We start from the raw sequence: 20905 nt of genomic DNA, 5'->3' as shown, positions 1-20905 counted from the left end.
GAGGGCAGCGAGGGGCAGGAGATGAGGACCATGGCAGCTATAGCCCCATTGGGCCAGCAGGGGGCAGAAGTGGAGAAAGGGACAGCTTTCTACTCTATTTCAGAGAGTTTATCTGTTTGTGTGTGTGTGTCTGTGTCTGTCCCCCAGTAGGGGACATGCACTCCTCTCCCTGCTGTGCCCCTGCAGGTGCAGCCACCATGGACAGATGCTTCTTACCTAGCCCCAAGCTGCTGCGGTGAGAGAGGTCTGAGGTTGTCCTCTGTACCTGGGGCAGCCTGCATACTGAACCCCTCATTCCCAGCCCCACCTCAGAACAATGATTTAAATGAAGAAAAACAAAACGTATTTGAATTGAGGAACCGAGAACTTCAGAATGATCTCTCAGCAGCATCTGATTCTCTGTCAGATGCTGGATCATCTTTTTGCACTGCCTAGCATTATGTATGCAGAAGCTGTAGAGCCTTTTGCAACCAGAGGGGCGGGAGCAGAGGGAAACAACAGCAACAATTTTGTTATGCCACACATGAAGTTGGCACTTAGCGTGGGATCATCAAGGGAGGGTGTGAGTATAAAACTTCCTATATTAACATAGTAAATGATACCACATGTACCTCTAAGAAGGGTATTATTTCTGTTTAATTCTGATGGCTTTTCCATTTGTTTACCATTCCATTTATGGAAATAAAAGCCTGTAAGACTATTTTGTTTCCAATCTGAATGTCCTGTCCTACACCCCAAGATTCTTTGCAAAACTCTGTGTAGCCTGATTCTGGGACAGGAACTTTATTCAGTTATGATCAGATGAATTGGTGATCCTATATCTTATATAAATGATAATGTTCCCTGAAGTTAGGCAACAACTGGAAGGGAGTCTGCATCACTCGGATTATATTTTCCATGTCTAATCTTCTCTAGAAGGATCTGATATTTTTCTGTCGTTGTTAATGCCACTTTATTTAAAAGTGCAAGTATCAATCTTAAATAGAACTGTTCTCTCACTTTTTCTTACTTGTATTACCTATATAACTTTTATTTTGGGAGAATGAATTTTCCTACAACAGATGGATAACAGTTAGGACTCAGCCATTATCTTTTTAGCCTTTAAACCAACAAATTCAAATAATTTTAGACCTGAAAATCAGTCGTACTTTAAAATGAATTTCATCCTGATTATACTTTTCCATTGTCAATGGCAAAAATTAAAATAGAGCAAAACTGTTAAAATGTTTTAGGGCAGGCTGTGTGTTTTGTCAGAGTTTTCAGAGTGAAAACATTTCTTGGAAGACAGAATGGTATTATGAAAGTAGCAGCATAATTTTCTAGCTTCCTGAAAAATATCCATTGTACTTCCCACACTTCACTGCAATCATAATTGGGCATATTATCTATAAAGAAATTCCTGTAATCTTGATTCAAGCCAGGCACCTAGTGGGGAGTCTTGGCTGAATTGCAATGATAGGATTTAACCCTGTGGGTTTGAAGCATGTGCTAAAATAAAGTCGTGAAAGCACATGCCACAGTATGATTCCGCAATATGACTTTTCTTCTAGCAACTAGAAAAGTTATATTCCTCAAGCAATGGCATTGGAATATTTTTTTAGAGCATGGCTGCTGCATCTCCCGCCCCCCCCCCCCCCCCCCCCCCCCCCCCCGTCCATGCCCTCCTGGCTCTAGGGGTGGTGGACTGGGAGCAGGGCTGGGGCTCTGGGAATGCGGTCAAGGTTAAGAGGGTCTAGGCTGGGGCTGGGGATCAGCAGCTGGGCCCTTGTGTAATACCTGGGGGGTGCTGCAGCACCCTCTGAACCCCTAGTTCCTGGACCAATGTCGTTAAGTATAATCTGCCTTCATGCAGAGGGAGGATTTTCTGGTTTCTAGTTCTGAATGGTGGATCTTTGTGCTAATATAGTACATTCTCCACCTATGTTGCAGGAGGAGACTACCAGAGTTTAAGCCTGCTGTGCAGCACTTGTACAAGATTTTTAGTTCACTATAGCAATAGCCACAAGGGGGATAGCGTGGGGTGGTAGCATCCCCTGTTTGTGGTGGGAACGAGCTTCTTGCAGACAGAGGCTGCTCTGCAGCAGCATCCTCCATCTGTGTGTGTGGGGTCCATTGGTAGCTCGGACACGCCCCCCCTCTCCCGGTGGACAAGGGCTGCTGCTGCTGCTGAGCAGCTTTTGTACAGGGCAGACCTACACTTGCTGTGCACAGAGGCTGTTCCGTGGAATACCGGAGCAGCCCCTTTCCACTTGCAGCTTGGACCCTATGCAGACGGGGAGGCTGCCACAGAGCAGGCTCTGTCCCTGGCTAGCCTGGGTGTGCCATGGACAGAAGCTGCTTCACAGCAGCCTCCCCTTCTCCCCACCCCCACTGCTGTCTCTGAAGTGTGGGGGATGTGGGGCAGGCAGCACCGTGGAGCCTGTGCTGGGGGCAACCAGCTTAAAAGCTCCTGTATTCACAACCAGCCACCTTTGTAGGAGGTGGGGGTGGGGGGAGAGGTGGGTCCATGGAGTCAGCATGCCTCACCCTCTGTGCTGGCACCTCTCTATTAGAGGCAGCAGTGCAGGGCGAGGGGAGGTACCAGCTCTCACCTCCCTCCCTCTCCTTGCTGCCTCTGATACAGAGGCGGGAAAGGGGGGGGGATGTGTGTAGTTGACAAGATTAAGTGAAAAGTCCAAGCTTATCAGTTAATGGTGTAGTCATTTACACGTTGACATCCCTAATCTGCTAATGTGGGCCTCCCATGCAATAGTTGCAGCTTTTTTTATTACACTTACGTGCATCTGGATATTTCATAAGCAAATAGGTATAAAATAATGTGGCAGAAGAAAGGGTAGAAATGATAATGGCAACAGCAACAATAGGAGCAGGGGGTCAAGGTAGGACTCCGACAGGAGGTCCGCCCCACCGCCTAATCAGCAGCCCCAAGTCCTCATTTTGAAGGTACTCCCAAAGAGAGTTCCAGTATCCAACCCTATACCCCTGTATGGTTGCTGTCTCTCCCTGTTCTACTAGGCCTGGTCCTAGGTTACTTTGGATTATGGGTTGTGGACTTGGTAGAAAGCTGTTATTGCCATTTCTTTCGTTTCAGTTCCTCCCTCCTACTCCCTTCCCTCTCTTTCTTCAGGGGCCCCTCTCATGAGTATCTGTTAAGGCAAGAAGTTTCTTTGCTGCCGCATTTAGGAGCGGTTGAACCTGTTCCAGAGGAGTTCAAGGGGAGAGGATTCTACTCCCAGTATTTCCTTATCTCGAAATCCAAAGGAGGGCTGCATCCCATCCTCGACTTAAGGGACCCAAATTTGTTCATTAAAAAGGCGAAGTTCAGGATGGTTACCCTAGCCTCCATCATTCCTTCCCATCAGAAAGGAGACAGGTACGCTGCCCTGGATTTTAACGAAGCATACTTCCATCTCAGTGATCCCAGCTCACAGGAGATTCCTGAGTTTCACAGTAGGACAGGATCATTTCCAGTTTGTGGTCCTTCCGTTTGGCCTCTCAACAGCACTGAGGGTTTTCACCAAATGGATGGCAGCAGTGGCAGCCTGTTAAGGAGATGCAGGGTCCAGCTTTTCCACTACCTGGATGATTGGTTGATAAGGGGTTCAACCAAGGAACAGTTCTTAGACCACATAGTTTTGACCAAGGCCCTGTTTCTCAGGCTGGGTCTTCTCATAAACGAGGAGAAATCCACACTCAAACCCACTCAAATAATAGACTTTGTAGGGGCCCACTTGGACTCCACTGTGGCAAGGACTTCCCTTCCAAGGGTCAGATTCATGACTATGCATACCTTAATCAAAGGTCTCCAAATGTCACCCCTCATGACAGGAAGAAGGGCTTACCCGTGTTAGCACAATGCTTATTCTCTTGGATCACATCACGTATTAGAACCTGTCATGATCTTGCTTACAGGCCGGCACCTTCCCCTTACAGCTGACTCCACAAGGATGCCGGTCTTGTCAACGGCATTAATTGCGCAAGTGCCTATTCTCATGATCTGCAGGGCAGCCATGTGGTCCTCGGTTCATATGTTCGTGAGCAGGGCTCGACAAACTGCGGCGAGATCTACTCGCCAGCTCCGCACCGCGCATGCGCTCAGCGCCGGTGAACAGGGCAAATGGGGTGACCGGCTGAAATCTACTTGCCATAGGCAAGTAGATACAGCAGTTTGTTGAGCCCTCTTCATGAGTCACTACACTATTGCGCAGAAGGCCAGGGATGATGCGGCCTTTGCGGGGGCTGTGTTGCAGTCCATTGCAGACTAGTCTCTGACTCAGCCTTCTGTGATGCTGCTAGGAAATGGACATGAGCAAGCACTTGAAGAAAAAACAGCTACCTCATAACTGTTGTACTTTGAGATGTGTTGCTCATGTCCATTCCAAATCCCACCTGCCTCCCCTTCATCAGAGGACTCCGGCAAGAAGGAACTTAGGGGGTGGAGGGCCAGCAGGGGTATACATGCACCAGTATAGCAGCACTACTCCAGGGGACTCCCCAGCTGGCGCAACAGATATTGCTAAGAGAAAAAAGCTCCAGAATCCGTGCACGTGGCGCGCACACACCTAACTGGAATGGTCATGAGCAACACATCTTGAAGAACAACAGTTACGAGGTAAGTAACCATTTTTTCTGTGATGGTCAGAACAGGATTTAGGTCAGTCAGTAAATAGATGACTAGGTACTGGTTCTCAAATAGCTCCCTCTGTAACTTTTGATATTTTCCCAGAGGCTACGTCTACATTGGCCCCTTCTCCGGAAGAGGCATGTTAATTTCCAACTTCAGAATAGGGAAATCCGCGGGGGATTTAAATATCCCCCGCGGGATTTAAATAAACATGGCCGCCGCTTTTTTTCCGGCTTGGGGAAAAGCCGGAAAAAAGCGTCTAGACTGGCGCGATCCTCCGGAATAAAGCCCTTTTCCGGAGGATCTCTTATTCCTACTTCGAAGTAGGAATAAGAGATCCTCCGGAAAAGGGCTTTATTCCGGAGGATCGCGCCAGTCTAGACGCTTTTTTCCGGTTTTTCCCCAAGCCGGAAAAAAAGCGGCGGCCATGTTTATTTAAATCCCGCGGGGGATATTTAAATCCCCCGCGGATTTCCCTATTCTGAAGTTGGAAATTAACATGCCTCTTCCGGAGAAGGGGCCAACGTAGACGTAGCCTTAGTGTTTCCAGTTGAAGTGCTGTATTTTATATCAAATGCATTGTTTGTAATCCTGACTGTCCAGTGATTGAAAGACATTAATACTTATGCTCGAGTCTTCTAATTTTTTTTCAGTATAAATTAGTATTTTCAGTTTATAACCTGCTAGGACCTGTTCAGACATTTTTAGGATGAAAAAAAGACATGGCAACTGCTGCTAATGCTTTTTTGGTGCATTTAGTCATTTTTCTGCAAGGGAACATTATAATCAAAAGCACAATGAAATTGTCCAAATAACACATTTTAATGACTTGCTACTAAATTACCCCTCATTTTTCTGCACATAAATTTTGAAAACTGGGAACAGTCTGTATTATTTCATCTTTTATTGAAGCATTTCTCATTGTGATTATATTGTATTGCTGATAAGCCTTCTAAAAACTACATTATAGGTTATTATATTTTCTATTGATTACATTTAAGTCAGAACACTTTTTGAGAGATGGACTTGCTTTATACTCTTGGAACCTATGGTCCTTGTCTCAAGGAATGATGAGCATTTCTGCTTAATGATCACATTAGCTGGTTTTAGTTATGACGTCCATTTGTCTTCAGTTGTTTTTATTGTTGCCTGTTCTGGCAATAATATGGTATGGATAGCTGGAGATCTATGTCTTTTAAAATTGTTCTAAATAAATAAGACTTAAATTATAACATCTTTAGTATTAGGAATGATATAGCTTTGGTTTATGTGATCAGTATACATTTAATTAACAAGACATCATTCGGAAAAAACAAAAATGTATTATAATGTTCTCCTTCATGAATTAAGTATTTAGTAAAAAATGAGAAAAAATGTACGAGGTTTTTCTTTTCCATAATTAATTGGGGTAGCTCTGGGAAGAGATGAGGGATTTTTGTTTCTCACAGAATTTCCTTGCTCCATTCTGTTCAGTGCAGACTACAACTTTGTTAGTGACTTCTTTTTGGCTAGATGCTGTGAATTAGATTGTTAAAGCTGTGTATTTTTCAGAATTATATATTTTCAGTATAAACCTTGACATCTTGCTTACTCATCTGATCCCTGCCATTTTTCTGTATTTTTCTGTATTGAGTTTCTTGCCCCTTTTTTTAATTCCAGAAAATAAAATTATAAAAAATGTTCAGATGCTAAAATATGCTTTAACTGCAACAGTGGCAACTAGCTCTCCCACCTCCAGGCAGACATCCCATCCAAACTGGGCTCAAACTGAGTTAAGAAGCCGTGTTGAAACATGGAGTCTGCATTCTAAAGCAGCTACCAACACAACTGGATTGACCAATATGCATGCAGCCCAATCATCTTATACATATATTTAAATGTTCCAACCGAAGACCCTATGGCTAGCCAGTATTTTGTTATCATTGGTTCTAGTTGGACACTTGTTTAAATACATTTTTTCAACTCATTTTGAAGTTGAGCAGAAATAGGGCCAAAATCCAAGGACAAATCTCATAGAAAGTTCTTCGGGTTCACTCCAAAGGTTCAATATTATCAGTACCAAGTCTTACCGTTCAGTTTGTCAGCAGCACCCAGTGTTTTTTCCAATGTTCTTGCAGTAGCAGTGGCCCATGTAAGAAAATCAGGCATAGTGATCTTCCCTTACTTGGACAATTGCCTGATAGTGGTTCCAATAGAGCAACAGGCCAAACAATTCACTGAGGTCATGATCAGACTCTTTACAAGGTTGAGGCTCCAAATAAACATGCGAAAGTCAAATCACACACCATCTCAGGAGCTGGAGTTCATAGGCGTCCATGCTGGACTGCATACAAGCACAGACTCAGCTACCTCTGCCAGATTCCACACCCTAACTATGCTAGCAAAAACAATCATAAACAGCCCCACGGTATCCGCCAGGCAATGCCTGCAGTTACTTGGACACGTCAGCAATGACATACGTAGTCCCTCGCGCGAGGTTACGCATGCAAACTCTCCAGTTGTGGCTACACATGCGCTTGTGCCCTCGCAGGCATTCATTGCACAGGAGGCTCAGTCCTTCAGACAAGGTCAGCCTCACATGATGGCTACATGATGGCATCCTCTGCTTGGGGGTTCCTTTCCATCAATCAGCCCTGTCTATTCACATAACGACGGATGCCACACTGGAGGGCTGGGTGGCACACACAGTATGCAGGGAAGATGGTCTCCCATGAGTCAAACCTAAACAACAATGTTCTCGAGCTATGAGCTGTAAGAAGAGCATTGCGAGCACTTTCTTCCCCTAATTCAGGGCAAACTGGTGAAAATATACAGATAGCACCACCTGCATGTTCTACATAAATCAACAGGGCGGAGCCAGATCATACCAATTTTGCAATGAGGCCACATCACTGTCTCACATCAGCATCCTCCATCGCATCAGCATATCAGCAATATTTCTCTCAGGCAAACAAAACATCGCTGTGGATCTACTGAGCTGCATATTTCACCAAGAACGTGAATGGGAAATATATCCGCAAGCCCTACATACTGTCTTCCTTAGGTGGGGCTTTGCAGAAATAGACTTATTTACCACATCACTCAACACCAAGTCCCCCAGGTATTATTCCAGGGCTGGTCTGGGCAACAACTCAATGGGGGATGCCATGTTGAACAACTGGTCTCGCTACTTACTGTATGCCTTTCTGCCTCTTTCTCTCCTTGGGAAAGTCATACACAAGACCAGGCCAGTGTGATCATCATAGCACCCACATGGCCCAGACAAACCTGGTTCCCTTACCTGTCACAGATGTCGAGTACTCCTCCGATTCCTCTTCCACAATGGCTGAATATAGTATATCAGGACTAGGGATGAGTTCTCCGTCCAGAAGTGCACTAGCTTCAGTTCATGGCAGCCCCTCACCTGCTCAGAGGAAGTACAAAGGATAATCCTTAACAGTTGCAAACAGAGCGCACAAAAGATTTACCTTTACAGATGCCCCATGAGTACGGGGGACAAGCTGGGAACATCCAGCATTGTGACTTCCCACTTGAAGGGTGCCGTGGAACCAAAGTTGCAGCACAGAACATCATCAGTGCCTAATACCGAGACTTCAGCTCACCTCCTGGCACCAGCAGTACCAACCCCACAGGCAGTGACACCAATGCCTGCACCGACAGTGGCACTGCAATCAACCCCTGCACCAACCTGGGGCAGAAAATATTACAATCTATCAAATATGATTATCATAGTCAAATCTGTGTATTGCCTTTGTATCTAAAGTTCTTCTTTGGATGATGTCCCCAAAGGTGCTCCACCGTTGGTCATCCCCAGAGCTGCATTTCGGAACTTTTTCTTAGCAGTTGTCAGTTGGGCTGTGCGTGCGTGGAAGGCTACTTACGCTATTGATAGTTTGACACCTCTTGTGCACAGCCTGACCACCCCCCCCCCCTTCAGTTCTTCACTTACCATCCTCGGTCACCGATGGAGATTCTCTCTCACCTCAGGCATCTATTCTCTTTATGCATAATTTCAGTTTTATTCCTGCCTTTTTAGCATTTTATTGTTACTAGTTAGTTATTCGTTGCCAGTTCATCGTTCTATTTAAAAAAATAACACAACTTTTTAGCCTCGGTCCTGAATTTGGCATTCTCAGCTGCGGTCTGCTGAGGCTTGGTGACAATGCTTTCCTACCTCTCATGGATGTTGAGGGTTAGTTTTACTGATACACCTGAACGTCTGTACTCTGGATGTCCCTGACTCAGAAACACTTGTGATGTGGACCTTGGCAGGAGGAAGAGGGAGTGACTCTGGATGTTGTTACTTCCTCTCCTCCCTTTCCCCGCCCCCGGCTGGGGGAACAGCAGCATAGTAATGCATTTCTCTGAAGGCTTTTTCCTGCTGTTCCCGTAGGGGTGGGGGAAAGTGCCTGGGAGTTGTAGGGGGTACAGAACTATGTGTGCTCCCAGGAGTGAAGCACCACACTCTCATCCACCTGCCACCCTCCATATTCTGAAAAAATCCTTAATCTGGTGTACCCTGTTTCCCAGGGTTGTTGGATTAAAGAGGTTCAAGATGGAAGATGCTCTAGGAGTGCAAAAAATAATTAATAAATAATTAAGGCAGAGACAAAGCATGGGAAATTCCATTTCAAAAGATGAATGCTTTAGTAAGTTAGGCATGTGTGGAAACACGAGATTGTAACCAAAACAGCTTTGCCACTTTGGGCTGCCAATTACCAGTTTACATAGAACAGATAAACACGGAATTACTACCAGGCTGTGCCCTGTGCTCATTATGCTCACCAACCCTCCCCCTGTCAATAGCTTGAGAGCGTGAGTGGTGGTGTCATTCAGAGAGAGAGAGAGAGAGAGAGAGAGAGAGAGAATATTGATTGAGACCTCTGGAAATAGCTTTCAGGTCTCAAGTATTAAGGAAATGTTTGTTTCTGACAATTCATTTATTCAGAATCCTATATAAATGTTTAATGTTTTGCTTTTAAACAGAGCAGAGAAGCTACAGTTGCTTAACCACAGGCCAATGACTGCAGTTGAGATACAGCTGGTAAGTTATAATGCTCTTAACTGCTCAAAATCTATATATAAATTTCAGAAGAGAGAGGGGATGGGGGGGAAGGTAAATGTCTGTGAGCTAATGATATTAGAGATGATAATTGGGGAAGCTATCTTTGTAATGGATAAGATAATTAGTGTCTTTGTTAAGACCCCGTGTAAAGTGTCAAATTTAAGCATGAATGACAGTTCAGAGGTTTCTCTTTCAAGTCTGGTTCTGAAATTTGATTTGTCCTTTTTATATGTGTTCACTTTCTTCGATTGTATCCCTTTGGTATATATGGTCATGCCTATTTTCTTCCACAATTTGATCTGAGGAAGTGGGTCTGGCCCACGAAAGCTCATCACTTAATAAACCATCTTGTTAATCTTTAATGTGCTACATAGTCCTGTTTTTTGTTTCAGCTAGACTAAACTAACACGGTTACATCTCTATTACTATATATGGGTATGTCTACACTACAGCGCTAGTTCGAACTAGCTTAGTTCGAATTAGTTAATTAGAACTAAGCAAATTCGAACTAACGCGTCTAGAACTAAAAACTAGTTCGAATTAGCGTTTTGCTAATTCAAACTAGCAAGTCCACATTGAGTGGACTCTGAACAGGGCTTAAGGATGGCCGGAAGCAGTGCCGGCAGGGCATCAGAGGAGGACTTAGAGCGTGGAGATGCTGTCTCAGGCTAGCCAAGGGCTGCGCTTAAAGGGTCCCGACCCCCACCTCGGACAGACAGTTCTAAGGGGTGCCCCACTTGCAAAGAAGTTCTGGCTTGGAGTGCCCGGAGTACCCACACTGGGCACATCACAGCACTCGGCCATCAGCCCGGCTGCACTTGCCGCAGGCTGCCATCTGGGGAGAGGGGACAATCGGGGGGCTGCAGGAGAGCTTCCGCCCGCAGAGCCAGCCCAGTCCTCCCCATCGGGGGCTCGTACCCCATTCCTCCCTCACCTCCTTCCACTTACCCTTCCCTAGCCCCCCTTCTTATTGATGTACAAAATAAAGATAACGTTTCTTCCAACATTGACTCTGTCTTTATTGAACAAAACTGGGGGAGACTGGGAAAAGGAGGTGGGAGAGGGGAAGAGAAAGGCTGGGAGAAGGGAGGGCAACTAACATGATCAGGGGTTGGGAACAGGTCCCAGATGAAGAGAGGCTACAGAGACTGGGACTGTTCAGCTTAGAAAAGAGGAGACGGAGGGGGGACAGGATAGAGGTCTCTAAAAGCAGGGGTTGGGTGGAGAGGGTGCATTCAGAAAAATTCTTCCTGAGTTCCCATAAAGAAGGACTAGAGGACACCAAAGGAAAGGAATGGGTAGCAGGCTTCAAACTAGTAAGAGACAGTTGTTGTTCACAAAGCAAATAGTTAACCTGCGGAACTCCTTGCTGCAGGAGGCTGTGAAGGCTACAACTAGAACAGAGTTTAAAGGGACGTGAGATCAAGTCATGGAGGTTGGGTCCATGGAGTAGTCTTAGCCAGGGGGTAGGAGTGGTGTCCCTGCCCAAAGTTTGTGGAAGGCTGGAGAGGGATGGCACGAGACAAATGGCTTGGTCACTGTCTTCGGTCCATCCCCTCCAGGGTCCCTAGCGTTGGCCGCTGTCGGCAGACAGGCTACTGGGCTAGATGGACCTTTGGTCTGACCCAGGATGGCCATTGTAAGCTCAGGGTCGGGGGTCTCAGTGGACCCCCTTGATTTTCATGCACACCTGCTCCTGGGTGGCCAGGCTGGCAGCTCTCCTGCCCTAGACGGCCACTTTCCTGTGCCTAGTGCGGAGATCGTGGACGAGGTCCACGATGTCCGCACTAGCCCAGGAAGGTGCCCGCCTCTTGCGGTCCTGGGCAAGCTCCCGGGAGCCGCTAGCCTGGTCCCGGGAAGAGGGGGTGGGCTGGGGGACATCGGGTGGGTGGCTCTGTGCCGTGCCAGGTGCAGGGTCTGCTGGCTGGGTGCTGGCAGGCTTGCACCTGGCACGGGCACCGTAGCCAGCCCGTGCCCCTTTAAGGGTTCCGGGGCCGGGAGGGGGGCATAGAGTTTCCCTGGTGTTGGCCAGAGTGGCCACCAGGGAAACCTGGGGAGGGCTAGCCTCCCACTAGTTCGAATTAAGGGGCTACACACCCCTTAATTCGAACTAGTAAGTTCGAACTAGGCTTAATCCTCGTAAAATGAGGTTTTCCTAGTTCGAACTAAGCGCTCCGCTAGTTCGATTCAAATTCGAACTAGCGGAGCGCTAGTGTAGCGTCTATGAATGTTAGTTCGCACTAACGTCCGTTAGTGTGAACTAACATTGTAGTGTGGACATACCCTATTAAAGTAGCTTTAATCTTGAAAAATCAATTGAATAATCATTTTCTCGTGGTCACTGACTGATAGGACTTCTCTACACATCTTTATATTCATGTGTTCTGATTTTCTTTTCTCTTGGCTTCCCCAGTGAGGCCTCTATAAGATTTACTCTTCCTCTAAGACATATCCTTCACTCTCACATTTGTTCCAGTGTTTCAGATTGAAAATTTATCTTTGGTTTTCTTCAGTTGCTTTGTAGTTGAGAACTTTGGAATATGAATTTTGATTTAGAAAACTACTATGGTATATTCCTTTTAATTATTTTTAAAGTACAGAAAAGCCAAAAATTTGGGGAGAGTGTTTGCTACTGTGCTTTGAAATGACTGTGTGACATAAGAACTGTATGCTGGAAAGCTTTCAGTTGGAAACGATCCATTATCAGTCTATTGTCCAACGCAGCATTTGGAGAAAGGGATGTCAAGGATAAAAAGATAGATTGATTAAATGGTCTCCAGGCCATCCTGCAAAGAACACAAATGCTGTATTAATAAGGAGTTTATTATAACAAGACTGTTCCTCTAATACAGCTGTCTTGCATGGAGAACATCTGTTGATAATCTTATCCTGAGACTTGATTGTAGCAGGACTGCATTCTGTGGCAAAAAGGTTAGAAGTGGATGCTAGTTGGACTGCATCCTGTATTTCTCACATTCCTTGATAGCCAAGAACTAGACATTCCAGCGATGAAAACAGCTGATATGATACCATATGAACTATTATCATCAAGTTTACCATGAGTTAATTCCATTTTCTACAACTGCAGACAAGAGCATGAAGGCATCACTAGTTTTGATACGCAGCTTCTTCAGAAGTGAAGTAGAGCCTTTAAATATTTAGAATTTCTCTCTATTTCTGTTAGCTTGTCGCATTGCACTTATAATTCATTAGGTTCCAGCATATTCATATTCTGTTTTCTCCTCTTCTTAAAATATACTCATTTTATTGTCACTTTATAGACCTCATTCGTCTGTGATTGCTCTCCCATTCACTAATTATCTTGTCTGTCCACATAACATGGAGAATATTTGTTGATGCTCCAATATCCAGCTAGTAGCTTCACGTTGACGAGGCAACTATAAGCAAAATATGACTTTGATATGGAGTAAAGTTATTGTACTAATGTAACATTTGTACCTCAGCTCTTTCAAGGTTTAGCAATATAAAAATTAAAATTGCTCTGTTAAAACTGATGTTTTGAGGCAGTAAAACAAGTTAAATGTGAATTCATCAGTTTGATATGTAAACTTTCTCTAAGTAACCCAAAGCAACCTGTTATGTAATAAGAAATTATTCTTAGGAGTAAGGTAATGTTGTAGTTGACAATGATACAGTTGAGTTCATCCCCAAACTAGACAGTAGAGTGAACTATTAATGCTAGATTAGATTATAGCTGTTCAAGTTTCTACAGCATCACAATATATTAAGAATAGTGGATTGCTCATATACACATGGCATTGTGTCAAATTAAGTCAGCAAAAAACTTAAACTACATAGATTCTTCATTTAGCTAGTCATTATTTGGAGAGTTACAAGCCATTTTTGTGAACATTACCTTTGGGATCTGCATAATGAATGGCTGTTTTTTCGATATAATGACAAGAGTGAGAGTTACAGCATCCTCAACTAAGCAGAGCCTCCTTGTATTTATAAGGAATTTAATACATAAAAACAAAAGCCGCTGGAAGTTACATCATTAACTTCAGGAGGACCCAGATTATCTATACACCGGTTCCATGAAAAATGCCTCATTTGCCATGTGAATTTTTTTTCTTAAAAACTTTGACTCATCCCTGGATAGAGATCTGAGGCAATTGATATTTAACATTTTTTTACTTTAAGTTTTACCAAAAGCTGCTGAATTTGAGGGAGGAAGGGATAGCTCAGTGGCTTGAGCATTGGCCTGCTAAACCCAGTGTTGTGAGCTCAATCCTTGAGGGGACCCCTTAGGGATCTGGGGCAAATCCATCAGGGATGGTTCTTGGTCCTGCTGTAAGGCCACAGGACTGGACTCAATGACCTCTCAAAGTCCTTTCCAATTCTATGGGATAGGTATATCTCTATATATTATTTATTCAGTTTTTAAAAGAGGAACTGACTAAAAAACAAAACAAGCCAGGTCCCCAAAAGTGTGTATATAAAAGATTGTTTAATGCTATTTGGTTTTGACATCAAGTCTTTGTCAGGGGAGGGCAATAATTTTTGATGGGGGCATCACTCCAAGAATTTGGAAAGTGGTCAAGGGCCACACTCCTACATATTAATGGAGGAGGTGTAGGACCTGGGTTACAGGACTAGTGTGTGGGAGGGGTTTGAGCAGTGACCTAGGGAAGGAGGAGGTTGTGGCTTCAGGCAGAGGACTGGTTCAGTGGGTTGGGGTGCAGGGTCTGGGAGGGAATATGGGGGCAGGAGGGAAGCAGAGGGTTTAGATTGTGACTAGGGTTGCCAGATGTCCAGTATTGAACCGGATAGTCTGGTATTTTCACCTCCAGTCTGGTTTAAAAAAAAAAAAATTCAGAAAATACCTAGTACCTGGTATTTTCTACTTTTTTTTTTCCCTGCCAGGAGGTGAAAATACCGGACACCTGGCAACCCTACGACTCACTCAGCAACCGGGCCCAGCCCCTGGACCTTCCGCCGGGCCCTCCCTCGTACTCCCCACCGCTTACCTTGTACCACAGGGGCTTGTCTTGTGGCTGCAGCAGAAAAACAAAATGGCCACCAGCAAAAAAGCCTTTTATTAAAGGCTGATTTTTATTTTTATTTTTTGGCTTAACTGCTGTTGGGGTCCTTTTTTTTTTTTCTCGCAACAACTTTGGTTTCCCCCCCCCCCTTTTTTTTTCTTAACAGAATTTTTTTCCCGGTGGTTTTTTTTGGGGGGACCAGGGGGTATTTGGTATTTTTGGTTAAACCATCTGGCAACCCTAACTGTGACATGGGGCAGGGGAATGGGGGGCAGAATCTGGGAAGGGATATGGGGGCAGAGGGGTTGGCGTGCCAGAGGCAGACTCTGGCTGGGAGAATTACCTGCTTGATACCCAGCCAGCAGTCTTCTAAAGCAGGCTCCCTGACTACCCAGCCCCCACACTGACTGCAGGGCCCATGTGGTTTTTGAACAGCTACAAGCCTGGGGTGGGAGTGCCTCCTTAGCTGCCTGTTGAAACAGGCAGCTCCCATTGGTTGGAAACCAGCCAATGGGATTGTCCTGGGGGCGGGAGCAGCACATGAAATGTCCCTTCCCTCCCCCGGGCTCATATCTGTTCAAACAGCCCCGCAGCAGCTTTTATCAGTGGGGAGCAGGCAGGGATCTGCCTGAGGCCCCCTGCTGTGTCTGTCCCGGATCTGGTGGCTTGGCAGGCTGAATCTGGCCTGCGGAGGGTATTTTGTCCAGGCCTGCTTTATATTTTCTCCTATACAGCCACTCCCTGAGTCGCGAACAGTCGAGTTACGACCGTTCGCACTTACGACCAAAGCTCCCATGGAGCGGTCGTAAAGGCGGTCCCTGAGTTACGAATGCGACCCGCGCTTACAAACAGTGTGGTCGCATGTAACTCAGTGGGGTCCGAGTTACGAACAGCTTGAGTTACGGCCAAGTGTTTGGTCTGTAACTCGTTCGTAACTCAGAGAGAGGCTGTGTAATTCCTGCCCTGTAATAGTGCACAAAATACAAGTCAGAGTACCTATATAACATCTAAAAGCCATCTTTCTGAGGAGAGGTACCTTTTTTTGTTTTAATGTGGGTATTTTTTGTGTCTTCCTCTTGCAGAAGCCATTGCACTTGGTTTATCTTTTCCTTCTCTAGACTTAATCCTGAGATTTGTTTTTAAATAACAAAAGCAGCATGATATTGTAATCCTTATCCCACTGGGTAAAACATTGTATACAGTACAGTTGTCTTGACCTCTAGCTTTAATCTCCAACATGTGTTGTTCATGGATTGGTGACTCACACAGAATAAAAAAGACAATGATGTTGTTCTATCCATGACATGGGTGCCAACTTTATGTAACACTTAACAAATATGTTAGAAGAGTGAGGCACTTCTCTTTAAAGAACAGATTGTTCTGCATCTGTCTCTCAGTGGAGCAGTTTTGCATATTTTAAAACTAGACTTCAACACCTGGAGTTCACTGCCTCCTAGTATCCACTTCATGCAACCAAACAGTCGGATTGCCATTTATTTTTGAGCAGAGCAGAATAACAGTTTCACCTATTCCCCTGAAAAAATGCAAAAGGCTGGAAGATTTAAATGTTTCATGTTCTCAGCTGTGCACTTTGCATACTTATCTAGCTTCCTGTCACAAGAAGATGAATCCAGCCTTTTGCTGTATTTTCCTTTTCTCATGGTCTCTCTTATTTGTATGTTTGTGCTGAACATCTTGGAATTACTCTACATTTGAGGAGACTGCAGGTATTTCCTTGCTTTAAAGGGTCTCCTGCATTGGAACAAAAGTGTATTATGATTGGTAATTCTGAGAAACACCCAATGCACCTTTCTCTCTTTTGTTAGTGACTTTTTTATTTAATACAGTCTTGAAACTATTATCTACAGAAAAACAATAATGTGCAACCCACAGCTTGTTCTCTTCACTGGCACTGAAGTCTTATTAGCATATCAGATATTGTTCATCAGTGCAGTATTTTAAAGTTCTTTGTTCTCCAGCATTTGCAGTACGTATTTGTGGATCAAATGCCTAAGGAACAGCCTTTTTTTCATCTGAAAGCATTTTACTCCAATTATATTAAAGAATAGTATTCACTTACAATACCTTTTTTTTCTGGCTCCTGCTCTGAACTTGTCATAGTGACCATTGCTGACTAGAAAGAGAGAAGAATTGTGATTGTTGCCCATAGTATTAATATATCACATTTGAATGAAAATAATTGAATTGAAGTATTTGTCTGTGTCAAATTTATTGTAGTATGGCAATAAATTTGATCTTGTTAGCCAGAGGATAGGGGTTAGTAGGACTGTTTTATAATCGATAAGTGGATTGTAAAGGTAATTGTTCCTTTATTTGTGAAACTTTCATTATAAATGTTCATACTTAAAATGTTTGTTTCTTTCCTTCCCTTTGTGTTTTTTCTTTTGTAATATTTTTCTGTGAGATTAGTGTTTGTTTGTAATCATAGGCTACAGGTATAAGAGGCAAGGGGGGGGAGGCAATATCTCCCCTGGGTCTTAGTGCTCAACTGCTTTCCTCCTTATTCTGACCGTTCCTGAAGGCTCCCATAACAGGCTGTTGCAGGGTGATTCGTCCCCCAAAGTGCATCTGTTAACTTAAAAATGAAAAGCCTTCCAGCTTGCCAGACCTGTTAGCATGCATTGAACCTGTGAAAGAGCCATAAAGTGGTAATGAAACCATTTAATAGGCATGTGCCAACCCTGATTTTACTGTCAAAACTGTTGTGCATAACTATGTCTGCAAGACCCTAGTTTAAAATTTGCTTTAATTGTTTCATTGGTTTGTGTCTGAAGATTATAAAATGACATCTCTAAAAATCCATGCATAGGTATTGCACAGCTTGAGCCTTAAATGCTTGGATCTTCAGATATACATAATTTTTTCAAAAAGACCACCCTTATCAAAAATACACATTTTAATTTTAATTATAGTGCAAAAGCTTGTGTCCAAAGTCTTCCTGTCCTTTATAGAATACCAAATGACAAGAGTAGCAAATGACTACAGGCAGTCCCCGAGTTACGCGGATCCGACTTATGTCGGATCCGCAGATACGAACGGGGATTTTCTCGCCCCGGAGGACCGGAGCGGCGGGACGCCTGGTCCCGCCGCCCGCCTCCTCCGGGGCGAGAAAAGCTGCTCCCCGTCTCCCTGGTCTGCTGCGGGAGCCAGCAGACCAGGGAGACGGGGAGCAAAGCGGCGCAGGACCCGGGGCCGGACCCGCGGCCGCTTCCAGATCAGCTGGAAGCCCCGGGTCCTGCGCGGCTTTGCTCAGCGTCTCCCTGGTGCAGACCAGGGAGACGCTGAGCAAAGCCGCGCAGGACCCGGGGCCGGACCCGCGGCACTTCCAGCTGATCTGGAAACGCCGCGGGTCCGGCCCCGGGTCCTGCGCCGCTTTGCTCCGCGTCTCTCTGGTCTGCAAACCAGGGAGACGCTGAGCAAAGCGGCGCAGGACCCGGGCCGGACCCGCGGCGCTTCCAGCTGATCTGGAAGCGCCGTGGGTCTGGCCCGGGTCCTCCGCCGCTTTGCTCCGCGTCTCTCTGGTCTGCTGGGGGGGACGCAGCTAGTGCCCCCCTCAGAAGACCAGGGAGATGTGGAGCAAAGCCCAGGGCCTGTGGTAGAGCAGGTGGGGCGCTGCCAGTTGGTCCCGCAGCACCGCTCCTTGGCGCTACTGGACCAACCCGGCAGCACCCCAGCTACTCTGCCCCAGGAGTCCTGATTCAGCCGCTGCTGATCAGTTTCAGCAGTGGCTGAATCAGGACGCCTGGGGCAGAGCAGCTGGGGTGCTGCTGGGTTGGTCCAGTAGCACCGAGGAGCGGCCGCGCTACTGGACCAACCCAGCAGCACCCGAGCTGCTCTGCCCCAGGCGTCCCCAAGTCAGCCGCTGCTGAAACTGACCAGCGGCTGACTACAGGAAGCCCGAGGCAGAGTTGCTCTGCCCCAGGCTTCCTGGAATCAGCTGCTGATCAGTTTCAGCAGCAGCTGACTTGGGGACCCTGGGGTTCTTAAGTTGAATCTGTATGTAAGTCAGAACTGGTGTCCAGATTCAGCAGCTGAATCTGGATGCCAGTTCCGACTTACATACAGATTCAACTTAAGAACAAACCTACAGTCCCTATCTTGTACGTAACCCGGGGACTGCCTGTACTCTCCTTTCACCTTTCTGTTGAAGAGAGCCCTTAAAGAGACAACATTCTTAACTAATGTCTATGTTTCAGTGAGTTTAAATATGTAGTGATCTGGAATGAAGGCTTACAAGCAGGATTCGACAATCTATGTAATCTACACACCATGGCGAGTAGATTACATCCCGGACAAGCTGGGTTCGGGCAATCTGCGCATGCACAGAACAATCTGCGCAGCTGGCGAGCGAGGCTTGTTGCGGCTCGGCGAGCTCTGCTTACAAGTATATTTTTAAAAAAAATTAACTTAGAAATACTGATGAAGAAAATGTAAAACAGAAGGGCTGCATCATGTGTTCCATAATATTTAATGTTGCATTCATCAGGACAATAAATTTGCCTTTCCTACAGAGTTTTTACAAATAAATCTCTGACAAACTTCAGAGTATATAAAAAAAAATCTGTGGCTGACTTTTTTTTATTCCTAAATTTAGTGCCTTTAATTATCTTCTGCATATCCAGTCTTCACAATCTGGCATGCAATTGAAAACACACTCCATTTTCTTTAGAAGAGTGGGATTTTTTTTCCAAATGTCATTTTCTACTGTTGGGTTCAGGGATTTGGCTAGAAGGGGTGAGCAGCAAGGTTCCCTCTAAGCTCTGCTGCAGCACAGCTCTGCAGCTTCTTATTCAGCCCCGCCTGGTCAGGTAGCTTCTTGCATGGAGCCTGAGCCTCTGGCTGGGCCAGCAGCTGCAGGGCTGGGTTGCCGCACAACTTCGAGGAAACCTTGGTGAACAGAAAGAAGAGGGAGACAGTGGAGAGGGGGTAAGGAGGCAGGGCCTGGACGGAGCAGGGGTGGAATATGGGTGGGGCCAGAGGCTGTGGAGCTTGCCTCCCCAAGCAGTATATTTAGCCACTGCCTGTGATAATACCATAATCAGTACTGTAATCAGAGAGCATTTTGTCTTAAAATTGCAAATCAGGAGCAAATCAGAAGCGTGTGTACTAAAGTCTGGTGAACTGAATCTCCTTCTGTTTCTTGCTGTTTTTATTGGACTTATTTCCACTTGTCTCTTTGTCTGTATCTCGTTCATGCTTAATCTTTTGCATTTCTCTGTTACCATATTATTTTGCTGTTTTCTAATATGTTTCATGTCATTACACTTGCTGTTTTGGGGGTAGGGGATTCTAATTTTCTAGTTTATTCTTTTGATCCTAGAGCTCAGTGATTTTATGCCACCTCTGCAGAAACATGGACCTCAGTAGTACGCGCTCAACTCACCCGAAACATTAAAACTTTTTCTGTTGCTCCCATTCCAGTATATAAGAACTGTTGAGAATGAGAGTGCATGCTTAAATCACTGTTTGGAATTAACCAGTGCTGTATGACTTCCTCATTTGAATATTACTATTGATGGCAGCATTACTATTCATCTGAGAAGTTAAAGCAGCCTACAGTTTAACAAATGCATTGAGAAATGAATCGTTGAATCTAAGCTAGCTTTGACTCTGAGAGGCCCTAGCCTAGCACATTAAGGCTCTGGCCCTACAATAACATTTATTGATTAATAATATAACACTATAATATGGTGCAAAACCAGGTAGACCAATCTCTCTCTCCCTCCCTCCCGCACTTTTAGTGATAGAATGACAGGCCAGTTGTTTGAGTTGAGTCTTTTCAGTTGCTTTAGCAAGGAAAAGTAAATTAAAACACTGGAAAATTTTGAAGATCCTAATTTTGGATTTAGGTGCCTAAATCCCTTTGTGGATATAGCTTACTGTGTCTATAGTCAACAGATATGAATGATTCCAAAATATTTTTTATAATTCCCATGGAAATTTGACTTCATGGGAAAAAATCCAAGGTATGATATTCTGGAAGTGAATAGTTCAGCAATGCAGCCATTTTCTTCCTTCCACATATGTCTCCATACTTGCTATTGACCCATGCAGGTTACACCTTCCCACTCTGCCTGTACTGTATCCCCCTTTGTTGTGTACTAAAGTAATAGTAAATTGATGGATGCACACAGGACAATTAATATACTGGTCTCTTCCTTAGACCTAATTGTTTCAAAATTAAGTATT

At 45.0% G+C, this 20905-nt stretch overlaps 1 protein-coding gene across 2 annotated transcripts in view; it reads left to right on the top strand.

Annotated features, from left to right (window-relative positions):
• The window catches only part of CRCP (CGRP receptor component), a 47349-nt gene that overhangs the window by 24296 nt on the left and 2148 nt on the right, over positions 1–20905 (top strand). For both annotated transcript variants that reach the window (XM_075905097.1, XM_075905096.1), the window contains one exon: positions 9611–9668. In XM_075905097.1, coding sequence (XP_075761212.1) covers positions 9611–9668 — 58 coding nt within the window. The remainder of the gene's footprint in view (positions 1–9610; positions 9669–20905) is intronic.

This window comes from Pelodiscus sinensis, chromosome 21 (assembly GCF_049634645.1).
Source record: "Pelodiscus sinensis isolate JC-2024 chromosome 21, ASM4963464v1, whole genome shotgun sequence".
In the NCBI taxonomy this organism is placed as follows: Eukaryota; Metazoa; Chordata; order Testudines; family Trionychidae; genus Pelodiscus; species Pelodiscus sinensis.
This window is presented reverse-complemented; position numbering and strand designations above follow the sequence as displayed.